The sequence below is a fragment of the Tachypleus tridentatus genome, chromosome 10 (assembly GCF_004210375.1).
Source record: "Tachypleus tridentatus isolate NWPU-2018 chromosome 10, ASM421037v1, whole genome shotgun sequence".
NCBI classification, from domain to species: domain Eukaryota; kingdom Metazoa; phylum Arthropoda; class Merostomata; order Xiphosura; family Limulidae; genus Tachypleus; species Tachypleus tridentatus.
In genome coordinates, this window is record NC_134834.1 from 140,155,759 (window position 1) to 140,181,941 (window position 26,183).

Genomic DNA, 26,183 nt, shown 5'->3' on the forward strand with positions numbered 1-26,183 from the left:
ATGTAAATCGCACTATGGTTGGCCCGGCATGGCCAACGCGTGTTAAGGCGTGCGACTCGTAATCGTAATGCGGGTTCGCATCCCCGTCGCGCCAAACATGTTCGCCCTTTCCGCCGTGGGGGCGTTATAATGTGACGGTCAATCCCATTATTCGTTGGTAAAAGAGTAGCCCAAGAGTTGGCGGTGGGTGGTGATGACTAGCTGCCTTCCCTCTAGTCTTACACTGCTAAATTAGGGACGGCTAGCACAGGTAGCTTTGTGCGAAATTTAAAAAAAAAAAACAATCGCACTAGGGTTCATTTTACTTTTACGAAAGTATATTTTTAGTTTTTAAATTTTAAGAACAGCGCCCTATAATGACTTGGCATTTGTAAATTATTTTTTGTTCACCATGTACAAGGATGACCACTGTATAATTCTAATAAATATGTAAGATATAAAACATACTGATTAAACCTTACAGTATTAATGTTTATTTTTTATTTGAGTTTAATCAGTTACATAGTTATCAACAAAAGAAAGTAATAGGGAAAGGCACACGGGTAAGATAAATTATATATTTATATAATACTATATTATTTACAGTTACTCCTTTTGACATAATATATATTTTCCTCAAACTATTTCCCTTATTCTATTTCACAAAAATTGAAAACATTATTTCCCCTACTATGTAAAACTTCACAAAGAAATTTTATCCAATAAGCCATCATCAGGTCATTGAACAAAATTACACAAAATCTTCTTTCACTGCAATCACCAGTGTGAAATTTGAATGAAAATATTTTACTGCTTAATAAATATATCAGTGTTCTTTCTTGAAAGTAGTACTAATTACGTCAAAACACAATGGTGCTTTACGATATTGAGCACTAAATGCTCAAAGTTTATCAGCCTTATGTAAAAAGTGAAGATATAAACTCTTACAAAAAGAATGAGAAATTTTGTGCTGACGACATTTTGTTTTCAGAACAGAATTCATTCAGTTGTATTAATTTAACAATTGCTTTTTGCTATTGTTATATATTTTATACTAATGAGTAATTATTAAAAATACAAATAATGTATGACAAAAAGCTAATTCATCATGTTGTTATTAACATCTCGATTTGGAATTTGTTTACAAACTATGCGTTTATTGGTTTCTTTGTGAAACGTTTATAGTTGCTTACATGTGTAGAAAATTGCAGTATTAAAATTATTTGTAACTAACAATTCACCTCTGTAAATGATTTTCATCTATCTAGTATATTTCACGATTTCCCCTTCAGAAATCATAATTAGTAGCAATATAAATGGTCCTCAAGAAACGACATTTTTTCTAAAATAAAAAAAAATTACTAACATTTTCTAATGTAAAAGAAAAGTCATGTGTGTGGGGTTTAAATCCCGTAATAAAATTAACACAATTTACTTAAAGTAAGTCTTCAGAGAACAAAGAATGATAAATTACAACAAAAAATAAGAAACTCTGATTCTTCAGTAGGCCACACTATGCATCTTGCATAATTAAATTATTTTACAGGAAGGAGTGAGTGATTTTTGTGTATAAATAAATATAACTTTTTAAGCTAATCCGTTAACAAGCACGTTACCTTTGGCGCTGACTGAGCTCATCTTAGTGCGGTTGACCAACACTACTTTTAATGTAATAACCAAAACTGATTATTGGTATTGGGAAAACCATATACAGCACACACATATATATATATAACAATAATATTGCATTATAAAAACCTTCTCTTTAGATACTAATAAACTTCAAATGTGCTATTTCAGTCTTAAATTAAAATATAATTCCATCTTTCAAGTAAACATTGAGTGATTTTTAAACTTGCACAAAGGGAAAACTCAAAACTCATATTTTTTAAACATCTACAGATCTATATATATATATATTAGTAAAGAATTTTAAAATACATCAGGAATAAATCTATGGTCTTATATTAAAAAGATCAAATCGAATATATAAAGCTGTTCATAGAATACATATATACACATACATTCAGAACATCCTGTTCACTTAGTACTACTGGTAGTAAATACATAAATTATTGAAATATACAACTGTTTTATACACATTAAAACATCAATTTAAAAAAACAATATTGATACTTTATATATATATATTTCATTTTAGTAAGTATCAATATTTTCTATTCTTATTGAACTTGAAAAACGTGAGTAAAAATTTAAGAAGTAATTAAGTTGAAACACCAGTTTTCAATTTCATTGTTAATTTGTTTTGATATCTGAAAATAATCAAAATGTTATTAAGCTCCAAACATCTTCTTCACTGTGTAACCCGGCATCGAGTAGACGAAGAGAGCTAAAATGAGGATCAAAAGAAAAGAAATAATAACTTTGATGATGACCCACTTGTAATTATGCCATACAATATATCTTATAGACTTCAGAGGATTCAAGAACCAGATGAACGACGAATCCGGTCGACTGAAAAAGATGGATAACAGACGTTTAATGTAAATATCTGTGTACACCTATAATACACTAAAAATACGAAAAGAATACTTGTAATGGATGATATTTCTACTATAAAACAGAAACTACTTGTACAAAAAATAAATTATTCCCTGACTCACATTGTTTTGTGACTAAGGTTAATATTGGTTATTCATTCTACAACGCGACCAAGTTCTTTAAAAATTTGTGTGCTATCGTATATTGTACAGTCAGTCTTTACTGTACCCAACGGAACACATACATATTCCCTTATCATCAACGATGCTACATTGGTTGTTACATTCCAGGCTTCACTTTCGTCAAGCACCTCCACCTCTTTAAAGGATACTTCAGGAACTTATCAACACCCTGATTTTAAGCATGGAACAGTTTTGTCTGCCAATATTGTTTTCATATCCCTTACTGTATTAAATATTTCATAAACTAAAGATGTAAAATTACATTTAGTAAATATTCATTTATGAGCATAAGCTGAATGTTCAATCATTTGCAGCTCAGACTACACAACTGATAACCATATTTCAGGTTTACATAATTAACTGACGCGTTGATTGAAATTATTGAATGACAGTGATTTTGCTGTTTCTTTTAATTGTTAATAGCGATGTATCTGGAATGAACAATTTTAAAATTTATAGGAAAAATTTATTGAGAACAAACCGTCCTGATTATCAGATTTCTTGTTTTTGAAGTTACAAAAACAAATAAATGCACGAAGTATTTGAAAAATATAAACAAGTAATTGGCTTGAATTGCTCAAAAATGACTCCCACTAACTTAGCATTAATAATTTTTGTGCACCATGTAATGCACATGATTTTAATACCATTCTAGTTTGAAAAAAAATATAGTAACATGAATAGTTTGCACAAACTAAAAGTACTTTTATCCTTAAACTCTGAGCCTGTGTGAAATAGATATGTAATATAATAAAACACATTAAAAGTTTTTTTTAAAATATACATTTTTATCCGTAGTCATAACAAAATATTAAATACGATGATAACGTTTGGAGAATACTATTGATCAAATTAAAAACGTCAAAATCAAAAACTTCCGAAAGAACATTTTAGAGTGACATTGTTATAGAGTACATTGTTACAAAATGACTAACGGATCATAAATCTTACTGCGTTTCTTAAATGCTTCCTTCTTCATAATGAATAAATAATCAATAAGCCAAAGCTCTTCACTCTCTAAAGATTTTGAGTAATTGATGTCAGAATCCACAAGAGGTAACAGAAATGAGAACAAAACTAAAATAAAAATTGAGTACTCTTTGTTATAAGCACATCGAACGACAAAATAATAATATATAACTCATATTTACTTGGGCTTATCCAAAGGATCAGGTTCAGAACGGCCCATGCCAGCTGGTGCCTTTTCAGCATCCTCCTTAACCAATAAGTGAAGTTCAGCTTCTACCTTGCCCTGTTACAAAATTAAAATACTTTAATCATATTTATATCTTCTGAGGATAAGAAATGCAGTTAGAGATTTTATACTCCTCTGGTGATGACCAACAATAGGTAATTCTAATAATAATAAAACTAAGCTAATATATAAAAGAATCCACATATATTTGTGAATGGTTTTAAATATATTAAATGTTTACAATATATATATTTTTATAAATGTTTTGTATCGTAACATTTGAATTTCCTATAAATTCCGAACTTTTAAAAAAGCATTATTTTTCGAAAACTAAGAGTTACCACTTTTATGACCAGCTTATCTATTCTACAAATAATGATGCCTTATAGACATATATAAACATTGAAAACATCACATATTGTTGTAACGAGTTATATCTTTATTTTGTTCTTAGTCAAGCTCTATTTATTGCTATCAAAATAACAACAGTTAACGATATGAAACCTTAATCTGATATGACTTTACGTCGAAATGGTTTTAACATAAAACGTTTTTTTAAATACAATTTAAATTTAAATTCCAGTTGCCAATTAATATTAAAAACAAAGAGAAAATGGCACATTGATATATATATTAGTCAAATGTAAAAAATATAACACGACATTGAAAATATTGTAACACACAGTAATAAGAACATACAATAAATGCCATAATTGTAAAACTAAAGAGCTAAAAGCAATCAATTCAAGAGTATCTATTACAATATACGAATTTGTACAGCCCTAAAATAGCTTATGTGGCACGAAATATAAATAAACAAGTTTTTACTTCACATCTTTTATAATTTCGAGAGGCAGGACGTTGGTGTTTACAAATAAGATGTGCAGTAAAAACATAAAATATAACAAAGTGTATTTACTTCCAACTCACAAAGCTTATTTTAGATTCATTATTTTAGTTTCTCCAGATACTCAACACAGAAATTTAACGGGAGTTCTAGATTTTATGTTACATTTGATAATTTCGAATACAGTTTTAAAGAACTTACAGGATATACAAATTTGTTTATTTTATATGAAAAAATAAATACCATATTTTTATTTCAGAATGGTTTATTCTTTTGTCGCAGAATGTTTTTAACACATGTTTATCAAAAGATTTTGTTTTGTTTTTTTTTAATTTCGCGCAAAGCTACACGGAGGCTATCTGCACTAGCCGTTCCTAATCTAGCAGTGTAAGATGAGAGGGAAGGCAGCTAGTCATCACCACCCACCGCCAACTCTTGGGCTACTCTTTTACTAACGAATAATGGGATTGACCGTCATATTATAACGCTCCCACAGCTGAAAAGGCGAGCATGTATGGTGCGACTGAGATTCGAATCCGCGACTCTCCATTACGAGTCGAACGCCTTAGCACACCTGGCCATGCCGGGTCTGACTATGCAAGAGAATAATAACTAAGACACAGCTAAAGAATATGGTTTGAAGAGACAACAGCATTCAAAACCATAACCTGCAGTTGTAGCAGAGAGAGTTATCACTCCCGTATATGGTCTTTTGATAAAGGTGTGTAACCGAAGCGTTGATAAATAAACTAATTATTGAGTCGTTCCTATTTGTCAAACATGTACACGTATCTCCAGTCAGCAACAAGTTTCTTAAACACTGAAAATTCTTGTATTGTGTTTGTTTGGTCCTTTTTAATTATTAGGAACTATACAATTTACAGAAGAAAATCTGAAACGAAATTTTAAATTTACCGTTAGCTCCATTTCTTCATTTTCTTTTTTGACATAGAAAGGCCACCATCCCTTTATACGTCGTTGTTTGAATAAAGAAACAGTGGGAACACTGCCATCTGCTTTTAACATGTCTAAAGTACAGAGTTTCGAAGATTTGGCTCCACGTGGAAAACGATTCAAATCAAGGGTTATGGCACCTAGTGAAAAAAGATTAAGTTACTTGAACGGTTGAAAGGCTGAAAAATTGTTTAAAATAACTTACAAAAAATAACAAGCGCAGGAACGTATTAATATTTTATATAAGAATTATTCTTGTCATTATTTTTGGCTGGTTTCTTACTGCAACTCCTGTTTAAAAAATAATGTGTTTCATTGGTAGAAAATGGAAAACAATCTTTGTACAATGATATAAAAATGTAGCCAACTAATCAATACCACTCATAGCAACGCTACTACGTAACAGACTAGCAGATATTGTAAACCAAGTTGCAGTGAAAACTAGTTATGACATATGAATATGAAACTTGTTATTTTACTTATCGTGTGTATCATTGTCATCTTAACATCTACGTTTCTCTATCAGTCTTACTATAGAGGTTTACACGGTTACGATATAAATGTTAACCTTACAAATTAATTTGGTTAACACTGGTTCGGTATATTTAGTATAGAAAAGGAAAGAAATAGATCCAGACTTCAAGAGATTGTGCATTAAAGTGTGTTTTTTTTTTTTAATTACTGACTTTCACATTCATTTATTCATTGAATATTCCACTTTTAATACAATGTAAAGACATTCAAAATATGAATTAGAATGAATATAAATCACACAATGAATATTGTCAACGTGTATACAAATCTAACAATCTGTTATGCTCTATTTCTCCCGTAGAAAAAGCCATAAAAAGCCATTACAGATAAATGTCATTTTTTTTCTGCAGTTCCTAAAATTTTCTATAAATTTCAACGTCGATCCGACAGTCTTGGTATATGTCGAATATAAATCGGAGTAAAACCAAAAATATTTCTTTTTATGAGTGAATTTCATTATAAAAACATGATATCTTCCGTCGACATATTAAAAGAAATGTTTCGAAAATGGGAGCATGAACAATATATAAATATATATATAAACAGAAAAACAACATGTTTCAATATATATTTATGGTTGTCTGGTTCGTATACTACTGATTTCTTTCTCATATCGGTATTATTACATATATTATTTTACTGTACCACGTCAAATATATGTAATTGAAAATCTCCCTTTTGATACTTATAGAAATAAGAACTGTTTAAAAGCGCTTTGTTTGGTACTGATCTTCTGTAAAATGACAAGGAACAGTAGCATCTAGAGAAAGAAAAAATCCTCGCGACAACTGAGTGATGCTGTCTACTCTGTGGTCTTGGATGACCCTTGTATCAAAACCTAAACATTTTCGCCAGTGCACTGCAGTCAATCTCATTCGCTTAAATATTAACGTAATTCAATTTTCCTTATTGAAATAACACTTGGAATTACAAAAGAAAACTTTTAAATGGTCCATTGAGCAATCATATTGGATTGGATTGATATATATTCATCAGTATTTTAAGGAAAATTTTCACTGATTTGTTTAAGACTAGAGGAAAAACAACTAATCATGCACCACCCACCGCCAACTCTTGAGCTAATCTTTTACCAACGAATAGTGGAACTGACCGTTACATTATAAAGCCTCCACAGCTGACAGGGCGATCATGTTTAGTAGAATGATCCGTGATCCTTAACTGCAAGTCAAACACCCTAACCACCTGGCCATGCCAGGCCTCATCAAATGAAGAAAAGAATAGAGTTAGAGAAAATAAAGAATATTAAACATAATTCACCAGGAGGCCCATAGAGATGACTTTCTCGATGTCAGTATATTAGATGTATTACTTTTGTTAATTCGGGGAAGAGCGAGTTGATGGTGATGTTTATTTTTGTGAACTGAACTTGATGAGTTTCTAGATATAGTACGTCACTAAAATAGGTAGAAAAGCTAGTTGACAGAATGAAGGCATAGAGTTGAATTTAATATTTGTTGCTTCTGAAATCTTCTTTCAAGACAAAACGTCAGTAAACATTGTTTCGTGTCGATTTTACAGATTTAAAAACAAAATAAATTCATAATTTTGTTTATTAACAATTAAAAGTATTATCATAGTCTTTCATAATTTTAAACAACTAAAATACCTAAAAAATCATCGGCAGAGAAATGGTCAGCATCCCATACTTGGAGTTCTAGCCGAGCAGGGATCTTACACTCTGTTTCATCCCAAGAAAATAGTGACTCTTTCCGTGAGATGACGATTTTTTCCTCCGCAGGCAAATAATCGAATGGAAAAATAAACCTCCAGTTAAAGTTTCCTTCTCCAGTTAAAGACCTGAATATATGATTTTCCTGTTAAAATCTCCATCAAAATGACTTGTAAGAATATTTACGTAGCAAGTTAAATTTCTTATTCGAGTTTTAAATAATAATAATTTGTTAACATTAACTTTTGTAACACGTTTTTAACAAGGCCAGGAGTTCTTTGTCTAATACTTAACACAAAATGTCAATTATTGCTTTTCTTTGATCCATCTAAAAATAAAGTTTTGAACTTATAGAATTATCAAGGTATATTAAGGTTGTATATTTTTATCTTAGGCTACTATTCCTCCGATATAAAGAGAGTATATATTAACTACTTATATCTATCTATTCCTATATTGAACTAGCAATAAATCAATATACAGTGTGTATTTATTAACTTCTGATCGTGATCCCCATTGTAAACCAATCCATCGATATATATTAACCACTTTTTCCTATCGATATATTAGTGTATATCTTAACTCTTTATTCCGTTTCTTATCTTCAGTTATTAAACTATCAGAATGTGGTAATGTCAACATATCGCGTTGTCCTACCATCAGTAGTGCTTGCAGTTAAGTACAAAACTTAACAATGGGCTGTCTGAGCTGTGCCCACCGCTAGTATCAAAATCCGTTATTTAACGTTATAAGCCTTTATGCTTGTCGGTGAGCCACTGGGAGTGGGGTATCTACAGCGATAGAATTTGTTTAAAGTATTGTGTGTGTGTGTGTTTTCTTATAACAAAGTCACATCGGGTTATCTGCTGATTAAAGTATTGATTGATTACTTTCCACACTACCATGGTGATCACTTCAGCCCTTTGTTCTTTCGTTGGAGGTTTTTTTCCGCTCTCAAGAATAGTTTGGTGTATGTTGAGCCCGAATTAAAACTACTTAGAACTGGGTACCCTTCGGTCGAAGAAGGAGTTCAATTGAATACGAAGGTTGACCAATGTTGTCAAAGAACAAAGGTCACGATGTCAAGCTCATGTTTTAAATCCAGGCGCTTTCTTTGTATCACTTTTTCTGGATATATTTGACCTTTCGAAATTAGTTCAGTACTTTAATGCTGAGGTAATGTTCATACAAGTGGTCACATAACTTGAACTGAAGACTGGCTGTCGTCGCACGTACTTATGTGCTCAGTGTTATATTTTAATAAACACATAGATTTTTACCTTATTTTATTTAGTGCACAGATTCTTTTATTACCACACTACTTCAAAATCTCAATCAAACACTCATTCGACAAGTAAAATCACTCGGCTGCACCTGCAGATATTTGCAAATTTTCTATCAGAGAAAATTGTCGGAAAATCGGGTTGACCTGAAACAGTTGATATACTGTATATGTAACGGAACGCTAGTTAAAGAAAGGAATAGAAAGAGATAATAGTTAAGATGTATATAAACTGTTTATCGCTAGCTTATCTATCTCAGAAGTAATCTATCGACATAATTATTGTCTCTCCATGTCTGCTAAGGTATCTATTATCCAATTAAGATAATGAACGTTTTATTACGCAGCTAAAGTGGGATGAAAGAGATAAAAATATCAGCGCAATCGACCATATGCTGTTAACTTGACATTTATTTTCTATATTTTCTTATTCCATTTTAGTAGTTTAATGAACTTTGATAACCACTCTAATCAGTGATGACGAGAAACCCACTTGTTGAGAAATTTATATGCAAAAACGGCTCGTTTGGGCTGACGATGACCGAAGAAGGTCGAAACGTTGTTCGCTCTTCTATGTAAAGTGTTTTCTCAGCCCAAACGAGCCGTTTTTGCATATAAATTTTGATAACCACTCTATTCCCATTTGTCTTCTATGTCTACTATTCTTCTACCAAAATTCGCTGGTACTTTTGCTATCCATACATTTTGTCATATACTTCTTGACATACCTGTAATGGATGTCAGTGCACTGAGTGTCTTCAGGTCCTTTTAGCCACCTGAAAGAAGAAATACAAAAGTTAAAAGGTTTTTCTCCTAACGTTCTGTTCTTTCTAGGAAACGAAAATGTTCTGTGCTCAAATTCCATGATCTTATAATACGTCAAGGTAATGTTTTATCGTTTGACGGTATTCGATTTCTGAAAGACTTCCTACTGTTCGTAAACTAGTGAGAAGCATATTTTCGTGTTTTAAGTTTTGAGAAAAGAATAACCAACTATTTATTTTCATGTCAGTGGCTTCAGTTTAGACAGCAATGGTTCGGCGACTATCAGGTAAAAAAAACAGGAAACATTATCATGAATGTTATCACAGTTTAAAATACCTCAGATTTTTAGCAATTATTACATTGAAGATTTCGTTTATAAGATTATTTGTTTCTAATTAATACTTCGATTTCTTAACTTTTCCGAGAGTAATATAAAAAAACATGATTCACAAACGAAGGAACAAGGTTTTCTTTCCTTATTAAGTGTCACATCAATTAATAGAAGAATCCTACTTTTCTTTGATAACGAGTCGAAGTTGGAAAAACCATCAACGTGAGATTTCGTATTAACAGCTTCAATTTGATAGGTATGAATTATTAGTTCTGGACTTTTTTTTACAACATATAGCTAGATGTTAAGTTAATATGTTAATTTATTAAACTTTGGTTATTTGTTTAGCTTAGATTTTTAAAACAATGGTAATTCCAGTTTTTGTTTTGTGGAGTTTACTAAAATGGTTAACAAGTATAAAAATAAACAAAATAAAAAAATTGCTCCTGTATGTGAATGAAAGACCCATTTATCGTTACTTACTGTGAACCAACTAAACCGTTACGTAAGTTATAGTGAAGACCTGTTTATCGTTACTTTCCAACCAGACCGTTACGTGAATTATAGTGGAAGACCATTTATCATTACTTACTGTGAACCTACTAGACCGCACGTAAATTACAGTGGAAGACCCATTTATCGTTTCTTACTGTGCACCAACTAGACAGGCACGTAAATTATAACAAAACAACGGTGTAAAAAAAGCAGGGTTAAGTTTGTTATACGAGTGGGTTCATTACAACATGTATTTAGTGCTTTCATATCGTAGTCACCTGTCTATCTTTTTACCATCTATCTCCCTTTTTGTATGAAAAACAATGAAGAAGTTGAAACAGAGGTCGCAGGCTTACCAAATCTGTCGAAAAATTAATCTAAAGTTCGAAAATTGTTGTCATCATGGAGAGCTTAATTTATCACTCAGTAAAATATTAGAACTGTAAAAAATTATTAGTTTGTTTTGAATTTCGCGCGAAGCTACACAAGGGCTATCTGCGCTAGCCGTCCCTAATTTTGCAGTGTAAGACTAGAGGGAAAGCATTTAATCATCACTACCCACCGCCAAATGTCGGGCTTCTCTTTTATCAATGAATAGTGGGATTGACTGTCACATTATAACGCTCCCAAGGCTGAAAAGGAGAGCATATTTGGTGTGAAGAGAATTCGAGTCGAGTGCCTTATCCACCTGGCTATGCTGGGCCTGAAAACGTATTAGCTGATGCTATTAACAAATTTTACCTGTATGTAATTAAACACTAGTTATTATAAACCTTGTTTAAACATAAACACAAACCTCACTGTAAGTTACTTTCCATGATGTTGATGAAAGCACGTCAGGTCATAGAAATGAAATAACCTGTATATATAAACTATATGAAACATTTGTCGGATCTCAGTTATAACTTGTAGTATATAGTTTCAAATTAAAACAATGTGAATCAACTGAATATAGGCTGATGCAGCTGAAATAAAGTAATTAAAATGTCACGAATTACCTCACTAATGTAATGTGTTATCATCTTTCTTTGCTATTTTTAGTATAAAATGTTACGAAAGAACTTACCCTTTTACATAGATGTCGCTCATTTTCTCACCCGTGAAGAAAGCATCGTCTTCTAAAACAACGTCGTCAGTGTTCCAGATGATAACTCGCAGTTCGTAGCTAATAAAATAATAGAGTACTTTAACGTTCGTTGTTAACAAGTACTTGTGATAGTTTATTTCAGAGTAAAGTCACATTAGACCATCTCATGTGTTGATCGCGGGGTATTCGAGCTCTGGATTTTTGAATTGTAGGTCCTTAGACTTATGCTGTCCCATCAGCGGACGTTTACAATAGACCTAAATAAGTCTAAATATTTGTTCACAGTTACAATAGGTATGTATTCCTCCCCAGCACAGGTAATTGTATCTGTTAATATGTTGCAGGTAGTAGAAACTGGTCGCTTTAAATTTATTTATCAAATGAAAAAAAAAATTATGATTACGGTCTATGAACATTTTAAATAGCTTTCTTATGTACATTACATATAATTAAACTGCAAATACAGCTATCATATACTGACAGGAAATGATTCCAAATAGATCATATGTTATTTAAATAAGAAAAACATCGACTAAATAATTAATGAAGCCATTAACTGCTTAATTTCACTTCACTAAAAGTATCAAGTACCCTTCTCTGTTCACATTTAATCAGAAGATGCTTACTAACCAGGCGAATATACCAAAACATCTTCTAGTGCTTATAAGTAGACAGTTTTATTTTGTTAGTCAACAAGGGCGTTATCGTAGACAAAGCGTAACACTATTGTTTTGAGGATTCCGATCTGAACTATTTTCATATCAGTATTATATACCTTATGGTTTATTATTTAATAATTAATTGGCAGTTGTGAACGATGGGCTATTAGCAACACCGGAAATAATTTGTCTTATCAACCTCAGTAGCATTCTCTATTTAACTTTCCGAAACTTTTAAGATGTGGAACATTATAATTTTGTCTATTCATTTAATTAATTTATGCAATGTACGAGTCGCAAATAAAGTTGTATTCCTACTATTGAATGGATCCGATTCAATAAGTACCACTACATATCAATACACACATCTTAACTTACAGCATGGTAGCTTGTATTTTATTGCTGCTCTGGTGTTTTCTCCAGCTAATTCTTAAATTACTTAAACAAATATGCTCATAAATTTATTTCAAAGTATTTCAAACAACCAGACCAACAAAGATTTATACACAAGGTGTACATATAGGAAAAAAATAGTGCCCACTCAGCGGTAGAGATACACTGTTTATCAGTTATATCAACCGCCCCATTTTCAAAAAAACTAATCTTGCTAAAGCACGTATTATAACTTCCAGATTGTATTTTTACCCGACTAGTATGTATGTTTTGTCCAATATGTTTTAACTTAAATATATACGTATGTTTTCAATTAAATAGAAACAAACACTACCTCTTCGGTTTTCTCGGCGAAATGTCAGTTGGAGGTCGAGGAAGTGGCATATCCATTGGGAACAAGTCCACCCACATCTCAAGCTTACCCTGTAAGCACAAATAATTTAGACTGATATACAAAGTGCAGTGTCAAGTAACAATAAACTCATGACATCTATTTCTTTGTTTCTTTCTGCTTAAAGCCCCCATTGGTTAGGTGGTTAGGGGCATACAACTCGGAATCTGAGGATCGCGGGTTCGAATCCCCGTCGCACCAAACATACTCGCCCTTCAATGTGATGTTCAATCCACTATTCGTTGTTAAAAGAGAAGCTCAAGAGTTGGCGGTGGGTGTTGATGACTATCTGCCTTCCCTCTAGACTTACACTGCAAAATTAGGGACGGCTAGCGCAAGATAGCCCTCGTGTAGCTTTACGCGAAATTCAAAGCAAACCAAACTGTCTGCTTAAACTTTCGGCTAGACAATTTAGAACATTACGTTAGAATAATAAATAACTTCTACCTTTCGAAAAATTCGCTATTTAATTGTATTAGATCAATCGTCAAAATTGTTAAGGCATATATAGCAGTCATTTATTGTTATGTGATGCAAAATTGATACCAAAAGGATCGAGGTAGTTGGAGTTATTTAATAACTGAAATAAAAATCTGTATCTCAATTATAACAGCACTTTATGCGGTTGGATACTTATGAAATAAGAGTGCAGATGTTAAAATGTAACTGTAACGATAAGATGTTACTTCTGTTCTCTATTTCATACCCAGACATGAGTGCAGACATAACCTTTCGATGTAAAGACGTATGGAAATATCAACTCAATCAATATTGATAACTGGGAAGAACTCAATAAAAACCGACTATCTGGGAGAAGTAAGGTGAGAGCCGCGATAAATATTGCGGAAACAAACAAAGAACAAATCGAAAGTACTTCATAAAAATGGACAGAAGGTGTAATTTTTCTCTTACCCTTTCAGTGCAGCCGAATTATCCAGAAGTAACAAAATATTTTCCACCAGTATTCTCTTTGTTAACCTGAAGACGGCCTAGAAAGGTCGAAACGTTGTTCTGTACTTTATTTTGATTAAAGTTTTAATACCCATACCAGCCGTCTTGATAATACATTCTCCACCAATCTCAGTCGACCCCAATAGACAGTCGGATAGGATTTTATAGATTTAATAACCTTTAATGATTCGTAATCTACTTTGCACAAACATAGTGACTTTTGAGATTTACACTTTTTTATTAGATGGTTAAACGAGTCCCCACTCCCAAATATGATAAACGCCTATGTAGGGAATGCCGCTCAGTTTGTCTATGAGATGCCTTGGTTTCAGTTACGTGATTTCAACGTGAGATAAGAATTTATAGAATTTGAGAATACAATGAAGCTTATTTTGAAATGTACGACATCTGGTTAATATATAGATTAAATGAAACGTTCTAGAAAATTTTACAGTAATACATTATTGGGAGACACCTTAAGTATATATTTTATTATAGAAGTCAGTTTCCTTTACCTGTTCGATACCTGGCTTGTCTGGATGATAAAGAGGTCTAGTTTCCACATGCTCCTTAACCAAACTGCACCCAAATTTACCGATTTCTCCCCATCGATGAATAACAGCTAAGGCAAGATGTTCCTCATTTACCTTCGTTCCTAACATGAAAGGTGAAACCAAGCTAACAAAATGAAATTGTGAAATAAGGTTGTTTTAAATTATTGTTATCACTTTACGAGGCAATTTTTTTCGAACTTACTCTTAAAATACGTAATTTTGTTAATTTAAAGAAGGGAGAAACAAGAATTTGAACTTGTGATTTTTAGAAGGTTACAAAACCACAAAATCTGCCTAATGAAACACAGTTATCTAAAGGTTTAAACTTTGGACACATCAGATGGTATGGGCAACTGTTTAAAAGTGAGTGACGATTCTCTAGCGGCCTGCAATACAGGATACATATGATGACGTTTTTTTATGAACAGTGGAACACGATTTTGAGCGCCTTTACTGTCCTATTTACTGTCAAAACTGAAAATACGTTTTGAAAAGCCCATGAAAATGTTTGGCGTACTTCAACCCGTATTTTTTGAATATCCAAATCCTGATGTTGATTTAAAATGTGAAGTTTCAGTGACACATATTCTCCCTAGCATACAATTACAATGATTGTGGTGTCGAATAAACATCATATTCTAATGTAACTTCGCTACCCAAACGTTAAGTTATCTTTAATTAAATGTTGGCATGATTGGAAATAATAAATGTTGGCATGATTGGAAATAAAAAACAACAACACCATTTAAACTGTGGGCATCTTATGTACGTTTATGAAGTATATGTTTATATTTATAATTTTTATTTCCCAATCGACACACACGCACACACACAGATATAAATATATACATATATATATATATATATATCTACAGGATTCAAAACAAAATTCGTCAAAGAATCTGCATTAACACTCAAATATTTCCTGGGTGACTGTATCCGCTGGAAATTAGATTAATAGTCATTTATTAAGAACAATTTCTTAGATGACTACTCGCATTTTACTGCTTACCTTCGTCCTCACATTCAACGTGAAAAGTGAAAACGCGGTTTCCTACTCGCACTCGGTTATGCATAAAATGTGGACCATCTAATTTGTTGTCTTTACACAGTTTCGTTAAAATCTGTGTAGGTTTCATAGGATCTCGCCACTGGTTCGGCCCGGACCTGTTCATAAATAATTATTTTTTTTAACTTGATCTTCAATAATAAGCTATTACATAAACTAATATTATTGTATAAAAGCCAAAGAGATTTAAAAATAGTACTGGAAATAGTCGTAACCAAAAAGTAGAAATAATTTGTTTATATTATTTTAAATGATCAAGCTTAGATCAAACTTAGAAAAGAAGGTGATTTAGAAGTACAGTGTTCTAAATGAATGTTAAAAGCAGTAGTTCTAATGAAGTATGTATGTAATGTAATAGCTGATATAAATATATGTATCTTTATGTTAAATTAAAACAAGCAACATGAAAAAAACCTCAAGTGCTAAAACTAGATGTGAAATAAGACCGCCTTAAATCATCTAACGGTATAAAAGTTGATACGTATGGACAAAGTGTATATCTTAACATTGTCCTACTGGTGAAAATTACTGTTTTTAAATTTTGGTTTAAAGTTTTTCTTTTTTCTTTTCAAGAACAGACTACAATAACTTAATGATGAATGACATTAGGTTCCAGTGTTTAGTGTTGAAGAATATATATATATATATACTTATTTTCTGTATCGACAGATATACATACTCGCTTTGTTTCTTATCATAACAAATGCTTCATTACATATAATGTTAAGAAGTTTTAAGGATGGAATTGAGGTCTGTCTTCTGTAATGCCATAGCTTGTTTATTTTTTACTTATGTTACATTGAAAACTTTATTGTAGTCTTAAAAATCTCTTTGAAATTGGTACACAGCTAAATTTGTGTTCAACCTAAAATAAGATAAGTAGCTTTACATTTCATATCGCTGAGCAATACCACAGGTAGCACGATGACGACTATAAAACCGGTTCTCTAAATCAATCTTTGTTTCTCCAATCAAGTCATCGCTTCCTAGCAGGTCCCAGTCAAATATTTGCACTGTCAATAAGGAATCTTGAGGAAATGTGGCCTCAAACTCAAAACATCTGAAATACATTGTCAAGGTTTAGTACCTGGTGCTGAAGATTTAGTCTTTGGTAATAATTATTACCTATTACTGTTTAGGTTTTATAGAACAAACGTAAAATTTCAATTAACAGCAGATTTTTTTCACTGGAATGTGATAAGTATGACTCCAGTTCTGACAGCATTAAGACTGCAGCTAATGAAATGTCACTTTTTATGTTCTATAAATATGTAAGTTATATTTATGTAAATTGTAAGAAATTAGAACTTTGGCAAAATATTTCACCTAAAAACATATAAGCACTATTTGACCTTACAGTTTTTATCTTTTGTACAATTATGCCTGATCCTATGAAAGATATTTAAAGAAAAAAAATATGGAAGTAATTTCTTTTGGACTTTTCATTTCCATGTTTTTTATTTCTTTCTAAAAAAACGATGTTTTATATTTTAAGTTGAGGTATTTTTCAGACTAATTGTCAGGAGACTTAATTGTGTTGTGCTGTTTTTACAAATGGTTCTAAGAATTTATCTTGGCTAGAGATCTGAGCTTTCTGAACCTGATTGGTACGTGATTTACACTTCAGAAGGGATTCTTGTTGTTTCTAATTGGCTGTGCGATGTGTGATTATCTTACTTTCTTCAGAATTATTAATAGGAAAAGTTTAATATCTAGGAAGAATAATTCTATGAAAACAATTGCTTGCAGACAAAATCACTGACAAAAAAGAACCCTTAAATTAGCTAAGGTTTCACATACTGAGTGTAATCTCATTGACAATCCGTAGATTTTAAAAAGAGTTCCAAAGGTATATTTTTAGTTCATGAAATAACTCAATACCAATCTTGTTTTCAAGATAGAAAACGTCAACTCGACGTACACCATAGACTTCTTGAAAATTAATGTTTCAAAATCGGTCAAATATTTTCCATAAACGATTTTAAAAAGTCCAAAATACTCAGAGAGTATACACTATTGTTTAACGTGTTGTAAGATGACAGTCACTAATCTTCAATAATGCTAAAGCCAGTCTTTAACATTTTGATATCATAGATTGTCCTAAAGAACATCTATATATGTATGCTGCGAGGCCTTTGAAATAAGTGCCCTCGTACGTTATAATGCCAAAAAAGCGCGGACGAAACTATATGACTTGCATCGCAAACAAACAAGCAAGTTCTAACCTATACCAAAATGTTATGATTAATTTTACATAAACACAGAAGTTTGGGGAAGTCAGAATATCAACCCTGTTTGCAGACAACTATGCTAAAATATTTAAGTCGTTTAGAATTTAATAGATTTTCACCTTTGTTTTTAACAAAATATCCTAAAACTGTCACATGCAATCTATGCTTTAATTTTATTCATTATTATTAACTTTGCATATATTTTATTGTAGTGACATGTGGAAAGAAAGAGGTAGCATACTTACTTTATTTCAAATACACGTTAAGAAATCAAATGGAATCATTGATGTTTGTTACTACTATAACACATATATATTATAAAATTTAAATTAAATTCACTTACTTTCCGAAAATAGGATTCAGTTGTTTGGAGATGTAATTCTCCTTATCACTAGTTCGTTTTGATCCAAGGTTAATAACGATGTAAGGATCAGCTTTTCCATTCAGATCCGCTGGGTGAAGGTCTGAAGCCTTTTATAAAATATATTAACATTTCAAAATTACCAAGTCGGTAAAATACAAACGAATATGAATTTTTTTACAATTTATAAGATAGAAATCTTTATTTAATGTAATATACAAACCTATCAGATGTCATACTGTATTCACAAAGTGAACAACGAATAATTGTTGCTGCTGTTGTTTGTTATTAATCACAAAGGGCTATATGTGTTAAGCCTATCACGGGTATCGAAATACGGTTTTTTGCAGTATAATACTGCAGACATACCGCTGTGCCACTCGGGGCCTATAGCGAATAAACTAAAAAAAAAAATTACGGGGAGTCTAACCAAACTGGAAAATCTTTTCAGCTTTTGTTTTTAACAGGTTTTAGATTTTCGATCTGTACGGTCAGCAGCCTGGTGCACTAAATACTTCATAAAACAATAGACAGTTCATACATCTTCAGAAAAAAATAGAATTTTGTACGCAATGTACACCATCCGTAAGGATGAAAAAAAATTATTTTAATGACGAAAGAACATACTTATACCAAACTTTTTGAAATATTTATTCCAGTATTTTAGAAGGAAAGGAAAGAAAGAAAACATTCTAACATACAATAATATACAACAGTTCAGTCCTTATTTTTATTCTTAGAATTCACTGACGATGATAGAAATGCGTTCTGGAATGTTTGATTATGCATATAATTGTGTTTTTCATCCTAATCATTGATCTTTTTGTCTTTAATGGTTGAAAATAGTAGTTCATACAGTGATTATAAAAGAATATTATGATTACAATGTTTCATACCTTGACAACATACACTCTTACTAAAACATGTATTGGATCGTTGCTAGGCAGGCCCTGAAAGAGGCCATATTGTGGGTCGGCTCCAGTGATGGTGTGATCTTGAATATTCTTTGGAAGAGGATAACGGTAGACTTTCAAAGATCCCTAGAAACACAAAGGTTATTACATTTTATTTTTTTAATTCCACCTTCCCTATTATTATATCAAAATCTACAGATACAAAACGATAAACTGATAACGCATATTTTAATAAAAGAAGAAATTCTGCGAATTCTGATTAAAAATCATTGCCAAGAACCATAAAAAGTAGCTAACTGCTTTATTTTATTTACTTTTAATAACGTTTTGGAGGAAAATATATTCACTACGTAGTTCCGTGTTTCTCGATTAAAAACAAGAGAATAACTGCTTGTGAAACTATTATATGTTATTTAATTTATATTAAAGTTTATTCCGAAACATTAACAACAAACATAAGTATTCCCCTCCTGTCATCTTCTTTGTGCAACAGATAATAAAATATTCATCCGAAATAATGATGGCTAGTTCTCCAATGTTCGTGTTACTGAAAAATCAGCTATTTCATCTTGCTGGCTACAGAGCAAGTCTTCTTCTATTCCTATCACTAAAGGTAATCATTAATCATGATACAGATTCAAAATGCTAATGCAATGACATGTTACTACAGACATCTGTTTACAAATACATGTACATATCTGGTTCATGGTAAAATCTCCACTATTTTACAATCTAATACCTACACGATAATGTGTGAAGATAATATTACAGCTCCTTTCAAGGAAGGGTATTCGCGACATAATATGATGCTAAGCCAAAGAACATAACATGTTGAAGAATGGAGTCTTAAGACCTGTCAATGAAAGATGACAAAAATAATGTAACGAAACGTTTAGGGCGACGAAACCACACTAGAAGTCAATCGGGAGAAACACTACCATCTGCAAAGTGAAAACCAAAGAAACTCCTCCAACAGAAAACTTCTGTAATTGATCTGAGCATAACGTAAACGTCCACAGATTAAAACTGATGTCATTTCATTACAAGACTCAAAACTTATTTAAAAACAAAATTCCATTTACACACTTGCCTGTCATCTCCCCCACTGCAGCTCGAATAACGTTTATGTCTTTAGTCTGCTTAAAAGTTATATTAACAGCTTTATGTAAGCAGAATTTCTGTGTTAAGACTGTAAAGAAGAGGTCTCATATTGACCCCAGACGCGACTACTCATCACAATAAATTACGTCTAGTATCTCAAAGTTACTATCAAATTCCATCAATCTAGTAGCCATAATTTTTTTTATATGCAAGCTTTTCTCATAGATCACATTTTCAGTTATGTAATATTGCATCTGGGATATCTAATTTAAGTACATTAGACATTTCATTTTTTAACCTAAAAATTTGTTGTAATACACTTTAGGTTAAATATAAATACAAAATTGAAGAAAAACAAGTGTTTCTTAAACACGTCATTTATGACAATGGTTTCGCCAGTAAAGTATACTCTTCAAAACAAGAAACGCAAAAGGGATATTTTTGTTATTTTAAAGAGAAATATATATAATAACGTTACAAGCTCAGAATATGTGATGTTACACGTGTTAAGGCACTGATTGTCAGACCAAAATGACAATAAAAGTTGTGCACATTGAAAACGGAGGAAAACATCGGATTTTTCGCCAAAACGCATGCGTGTCCAATACATTTGTTTGAGAGATCTGCATGTTCTGCAAGTGCAACATGTGCAAAATCCCTATAAAATTGACGGATTCTCGGTTTCCATAGCTCAGTGTTAAGCCACCGACACGCAATACAGTTACGCCAAGACTGACTGAAGCACAACGCAACAACGCCATTGGTCGTTAGAAGCAGGCGAATCTCGATCAGATGTTGCCAGAGCTGTGAATGTCCACCTAAGCACCATCACAAGGCTATGGAATCGTCACCAACAACATGGATCAACTCGTGACCGTCCACGATCTGGCAGACCTCGTGTGACCACGCCCGCACAAGATCGCAACATCCGGTTACGCCACCTTCGGGATAGGACCACCACTGCGACGTCTACTGCCTCAACCATACGAGGGCTGCGTAGAATTTCAGATCAGACCGTACGCAACCGTCTACGAGATGCAGGAATCCGACCTCGACTTCCAGTCACAGGCGTCATCCTCACCCAGCAACATCGTCAAGCACGGCTGCAGCGGACTCGGGCACATCGGGTATGGCCTCATCGACGATGGAGGCATGTTTGGTTCAGCGATGAATCACGTTTTATGCTTCGTAGGCAGGATGGAAGGACCTGTGTTGACCGTCGCCGAGGTGAACGTTTTGCAGCAAACTGTGTGCAGGATGTTGACAGATTTAGTGGTGGCAGCGTCATGATGTGGGCTGCCATCGCCTACAATGCCAGAACAGACCTTTTACACATTCGAGGGAATCTTACGGTTCAACAATACGTCGACGAGATTCTTAGGTCCCATGTGCAACCCATCATGGTGAACGTCAACGACGTTTTTCAACATGACAACGCCCGTCCTCACACAGCCCGACTCACCACTGTCTTCTTGAGACATCACAACATCAACGTTTTTCCCTGGCCCTCCAGATCACCAGATTTAAACCCCATCGAACATCTTTGGGACGAGTTGGACCGACATCTGCGACGGCGACAACCTCAACCGCAGCTTTGCAGGCTGAGTAGACAGCCATTCCACAGGATGTGATTCGTCATCTCATCGCTTCCATGGGCAGGAGATGCCAAGCAGTTATTGATGCTCACGGGGAAGCATACTCGTTATTGATGTTGAGTGACGTTAAACTTCACCTAGTGAGCGTGGACTTCGCCTATGGATGTTCAGCAGTGAATGTGCAAAGTTTCACACATGTCATACAAAACTACCCGAAATAAACTTGTTAACAATTTGTCTCATAGTTTGCCTTTTGCGTTTCTTTTTTTGAAGAGTATATCTGAGGATGCCTTTACTAATAAAACTATTGTCGTAAATAAATAATGTATTTGCGAAACGTACTAATGTCTTGTTCTTCCTAAATTTGGTAACTATGGAGTTTCACCAAGTTTCATGTATCAATTATTTAAGTATAAATCTTATAACAATGGATGAATCCCACGACAAAGATAATACATGCCGATTTTGTATAATTACTCTATATTTGTAGTAGTTGGCAATATTATTGACATATGTTGTTAAGGAACATATAATTTTAACTGTTTAAAATTATCAACTATTTTGTTTGGTTTGAATTTTGCGCAAAGCTAAACGAGGTCTATCTGCGGTAGCTATCCCTAATTTAACAGTGTAAGACTAAATGGAAGGCAGCCAGTCATCACCACCAACTATTGGGCTACTCTTTTACCAACGAATAGTAGAATTGACCGTCACATTATAACGACTCCACGGCTGAAAGCGCAATTATGTTTGATGGGACGGGGATTCGAACCCACGACCCTCTGATTACGAGTCAAATGTCTTAACCACCTAGTCATGCCGGGCCAATTTTCTATAGAAGGTCACTCTTGTAAATAAAAAAGATTCTATTAATTTTAAATTATTTATGTAAGAGTTAATATGTTTAATGATTTTATAACTTTGATGCATCAGCATCGTACTCACACTTGTTTTAAAGACATCTGCAAGAAAAAGGTAAAGCTAAAGTTTAAATTTGTAAATATATTTTTGTCATACGCATCATGTTATTCTTTTATTAATGTATACAGGAAAAAGTTGGGGTTGTAAATTAGGTTTTACTCTGAAACATGTGCCGTTGTATTAAGATATTTCAAAAAGTGATAATCATATTTATCAACAGACTTGACAATATACAAACTTGAAACCAAAAGGACAATCTTTTAACAGGTGTTTTTCGTGGTAGCTAAAGAACGAGTTAACAAGTGAAGTTGCTACCTTTGTTCATTTTGCCTCTTCACAAACTCGGTCAAGATCAGTGTTGTCAAATATAAAGTAAAGATGGCCAAGAATCACGTGATATTTGCAATTAGTCCAATTTAAGGGTTATATTGACCTCACTATCGTTCACAGAAGATTGTTAATATTTATATCACGTTTATAGGCTTCCAGCACGTTAATCGTAGCTATGAGACTGAGTGTGGAAAGTGGCATAAGAAGTAATCCTACGTGCAGCATAAGACCACAGTCAAAGTGCAGTTAACCTTCATTTTACGTAAAAAGCATTATTTTTTTCGTTAAGTACCAAACTGCTCTCTTTCGTCTGTGGTAGAAAGAATATATATAGAAAAAAGAGATACATGAATATCTGGACAGTATCGTTTATCCATTTTCTTTACTCTGTCTTTTTTCCATTTCCAATCTCTTAATGAGAAGTGAACAAAATAACTTCTTACTTTTAGGTTTTACTTTACTTTTACAAGTTTTGTTTCTTCAGTTTCACAGACATTTTCTTCTTTTTTGATTAATTGTTTTATAGTTGGGAAATTCCAAAAGTATCCAATAAAGGAATGAATGCATTTTATTCATTTAGTTAGTTATCTGTGAGTTGTATACGTAAACTCACTTAGATTGAAAATTACATATGTGTAAATGTAGTACATGTGTAATATTTGTGTTTTCTTAAGTAACTATGGCTACGAAAGAAAATAAATTTTTCAATTAATTTAATCGATATGTTGTCACTGGAATATAATTTTCTTATGAACTAACTTTTGCGATACCGTGTACATCGGTGTTGTGTATAAAAACTTGTACACTATATATTACGACATATTAACTGTTTGTCCTTTCCGTAATTTATTCCCTGGTAATCAACTATCTTAACAGTTTTTCTTGGATCTTCTATGCGCTACTATTCAAGATAAAACTTCAGCTATTGATACTTTAGGCGACCTTAACTGTTTGTCCTTGTCCTGGTAATTAACTTGGACTTTCGATACACCACTATGCATGATAGAAGAATAATTACTCAGCAAATATTTACAAGAAAAGGTGTCGTACAGAAGGTAAACATTAAGAGTATCAATAATATTTGGTTAAACATTACATCAAAATCGAACATTAATATTTATTTGAAGGTTATAATGCTCAGTAAGAAAGTACTACTAGGCAAACTTAAAATTTACCTTAAATATTCCGACGATCCGACTCTGGTCATCCGTTTCATAACCTGTTTTTTTGCCTCGGTAAAGTTCAAAGGAGTGAAGCCATTCTTTGAAGCCGTTAAACTCTGGAACTAGTTCTAGTTCATGAGAATAAACCTGAAATGGATTAGAAATGTTACAAAGCGTCATGACGAACACGAAATATAACGAGATAAAAACACATTTATTCATGGTGACTTAAATGCAAAAAACAGAAGATATTTCATTTGCGTAAAACGTGAGATTATTTATTTACTGAAAAATTAATTCAGGAAGTTCAGCCACAATTCATGCTATTGTTTAAACTTTTTAAATAATACATAATATGGATGTTACCACTTCACTCTTTATTTACCTTTAGTAGTGATTCATTATTCATGTGTTTTCTCTGGGACTTTGGTGACAATTTCTGAACAAAACGAACAGCTGTTGAAGTAGATTTGAAAGATCTAATCTTCTTCTCAGAATCGGAGGAGTTATACTCGTGTTCTAGTCGTTCTAGTTCCTTCTCCATACGTTTTGTGTCTTTCGCACTCAGATTGTTCCCTAGTTCCGTGAGATGACATAATATATAAAGTAAATAAACAACTGCATAAAAGTTGGTTCAAATAATTTAACAATGTACCTCTGTTTGTTCTATCCACCACATATTTTCCTGGAACTTGCGAACACTTAGCATGTATCTAAACCTCGCAATTAGTTTTAACGAAAAACTTCTATTAATATTTTATTGATATAAATAAATAGGTTTGATATTAATCTCATTACTTTGAAAGCAAACTACTTTTGAGCCCTAAAAACATTTAAATCAAATGACATATATCAAACTATAGCTTGTTTTGCCATAAACCAATTCTTCAGAATTTTTTAGATGTTTATCTTAGACAAGAGAAAGTTGCAGACCAGGATTTTTCAAACATGTTTCTCAGGGATTAAAAGTATATTAGTAAAAGATTAATTAATATCAACTTCCGATCAGAGTAAGCTTCCTACTTAGATTTAATCTAAAAAAATTAACTTGGTAATGAGTATTACTAATTAAATATTAATGTACGTTCTTACTTATAAGGATTAGAATGCATTGTACCATTAGTTGAATACTCTCGCTGTTAAAGATATATTCGGCCGTAATGCCGATTACACATATTATAGCAAAGTATATACGTATATACTTTAAGTTTATACAGTTTAATTATCACTAAATAATCACGTAATAAACCGCTTTTAACAGCAAGTATCCATATCATTTCAGCAAAAACAATCGTGTTTAATTACATTGTTAAGGTTTCCTCCACAATCAAGGTTGTCAAAAATAAGTTAAGAGACAGTAAAAAATACTGTGGATGAAATAATTCGTGATTACAAAAACCCACTTGAAGTAAAAATGTATCTCAAACAGCTGGTATAGGCAATGAAACTTTTTATTACAATAAAGTAGAGAACAACATTTTGACCTTCTTAGATCTTCTTCTCTCTTTGCTAACTTGTAGATGACTTAAGAAGGTCGAAACTTTATTCTCTATTTTGTTGTAATAAAAATTTTAGTACCCATACCTGCCTTCTGGAGATACACTTTGGATGAAAAATTTAATCCCAAGCATTAAAATTGAGGAGCTCATATACAGTATTAAAATATATACTCTTCAAAAAAAAGAAACGCAAAAGGCAAAGTTTGAG

At 32.6% G+C, this 26,183-nt stretch overlaps 1 protein-coding gene across 3 annotated transcripts in view; it reads right to left on the minus strand.

Annotated features, from left to right (window-relative positions):
• Nucleotides 1-453: 453 nt before the first annotated feature.
• Nucleotides 454-26,183, minus strand: part of LOC143230453 (otoferlin-like) — a 208,001-nt gene continuing 182,271 nt past the window's right edge. For all 3 annotated transcript variants that reach the window (XM_076464034.1, XM_076464033.1, XM_076464035.1), the window contains 14 exons: nucleotides 24,862-25,052; nucleotides 24,489-24,623; nucleotides 19,349-19,492; nucleotides 18,435-18,562; nucleotides 16,750-16,920; nucleotides 15,804-15,958; nucleotides 14,753-14,892; nucleotides 13,230-13,318; nucleotides 11,823-11,921; nucleotides 9,894-9,941; nucleotides 7,821-8,011; nucleotides 5,621-5,799; nucleotides 3,815-3,915; nucleotides 454-2,454 (listed from right to left, as the gene is read on the minus strand). In XM_076464034.1, coding sequence (XP_076320149.1) covers nucleotides 2,274-2,454; nucleotides 3,815-3,915; nucleotides 5,621-5,799; nucleotides 7,821-8,011; nucleotides 9,894-9,941; nucleotides 11,823-11,921; nucleotides 13,230-13,318; nucleotides 14,753-14,892; nucleotides 15,804-15,958; nucleotides 16,750-16,920; nucleotides 18,435-18,562; nucleotides 19,349-19,492; nucleotides 24,489-24,623; nucleotides 24,862-25,052 — 1,952 coding nt within the window. In that variant the 3' untranslated portion in view covers nucleotides 454-2,273. The remainder of the gene's footprint in view (nucleotides 2,455-3,814; nucleotides 3,916-5,620; nucleotides 5,800-7,820; nucleotides 8,012-9,893; nucleotides 9,942-11,822; nucleotides 11,922-13,229; nucleotides 13,319-14,752; nucleotides 14,893-15,803; nucleotides 15,959-16,749; nucleotides 16,921-18,434; nucleotides 18,563-19,348; nucleotides 19,493-24,488; nucleotides 24,624-24,861; nucleotides 25,053-26,183) is intronic.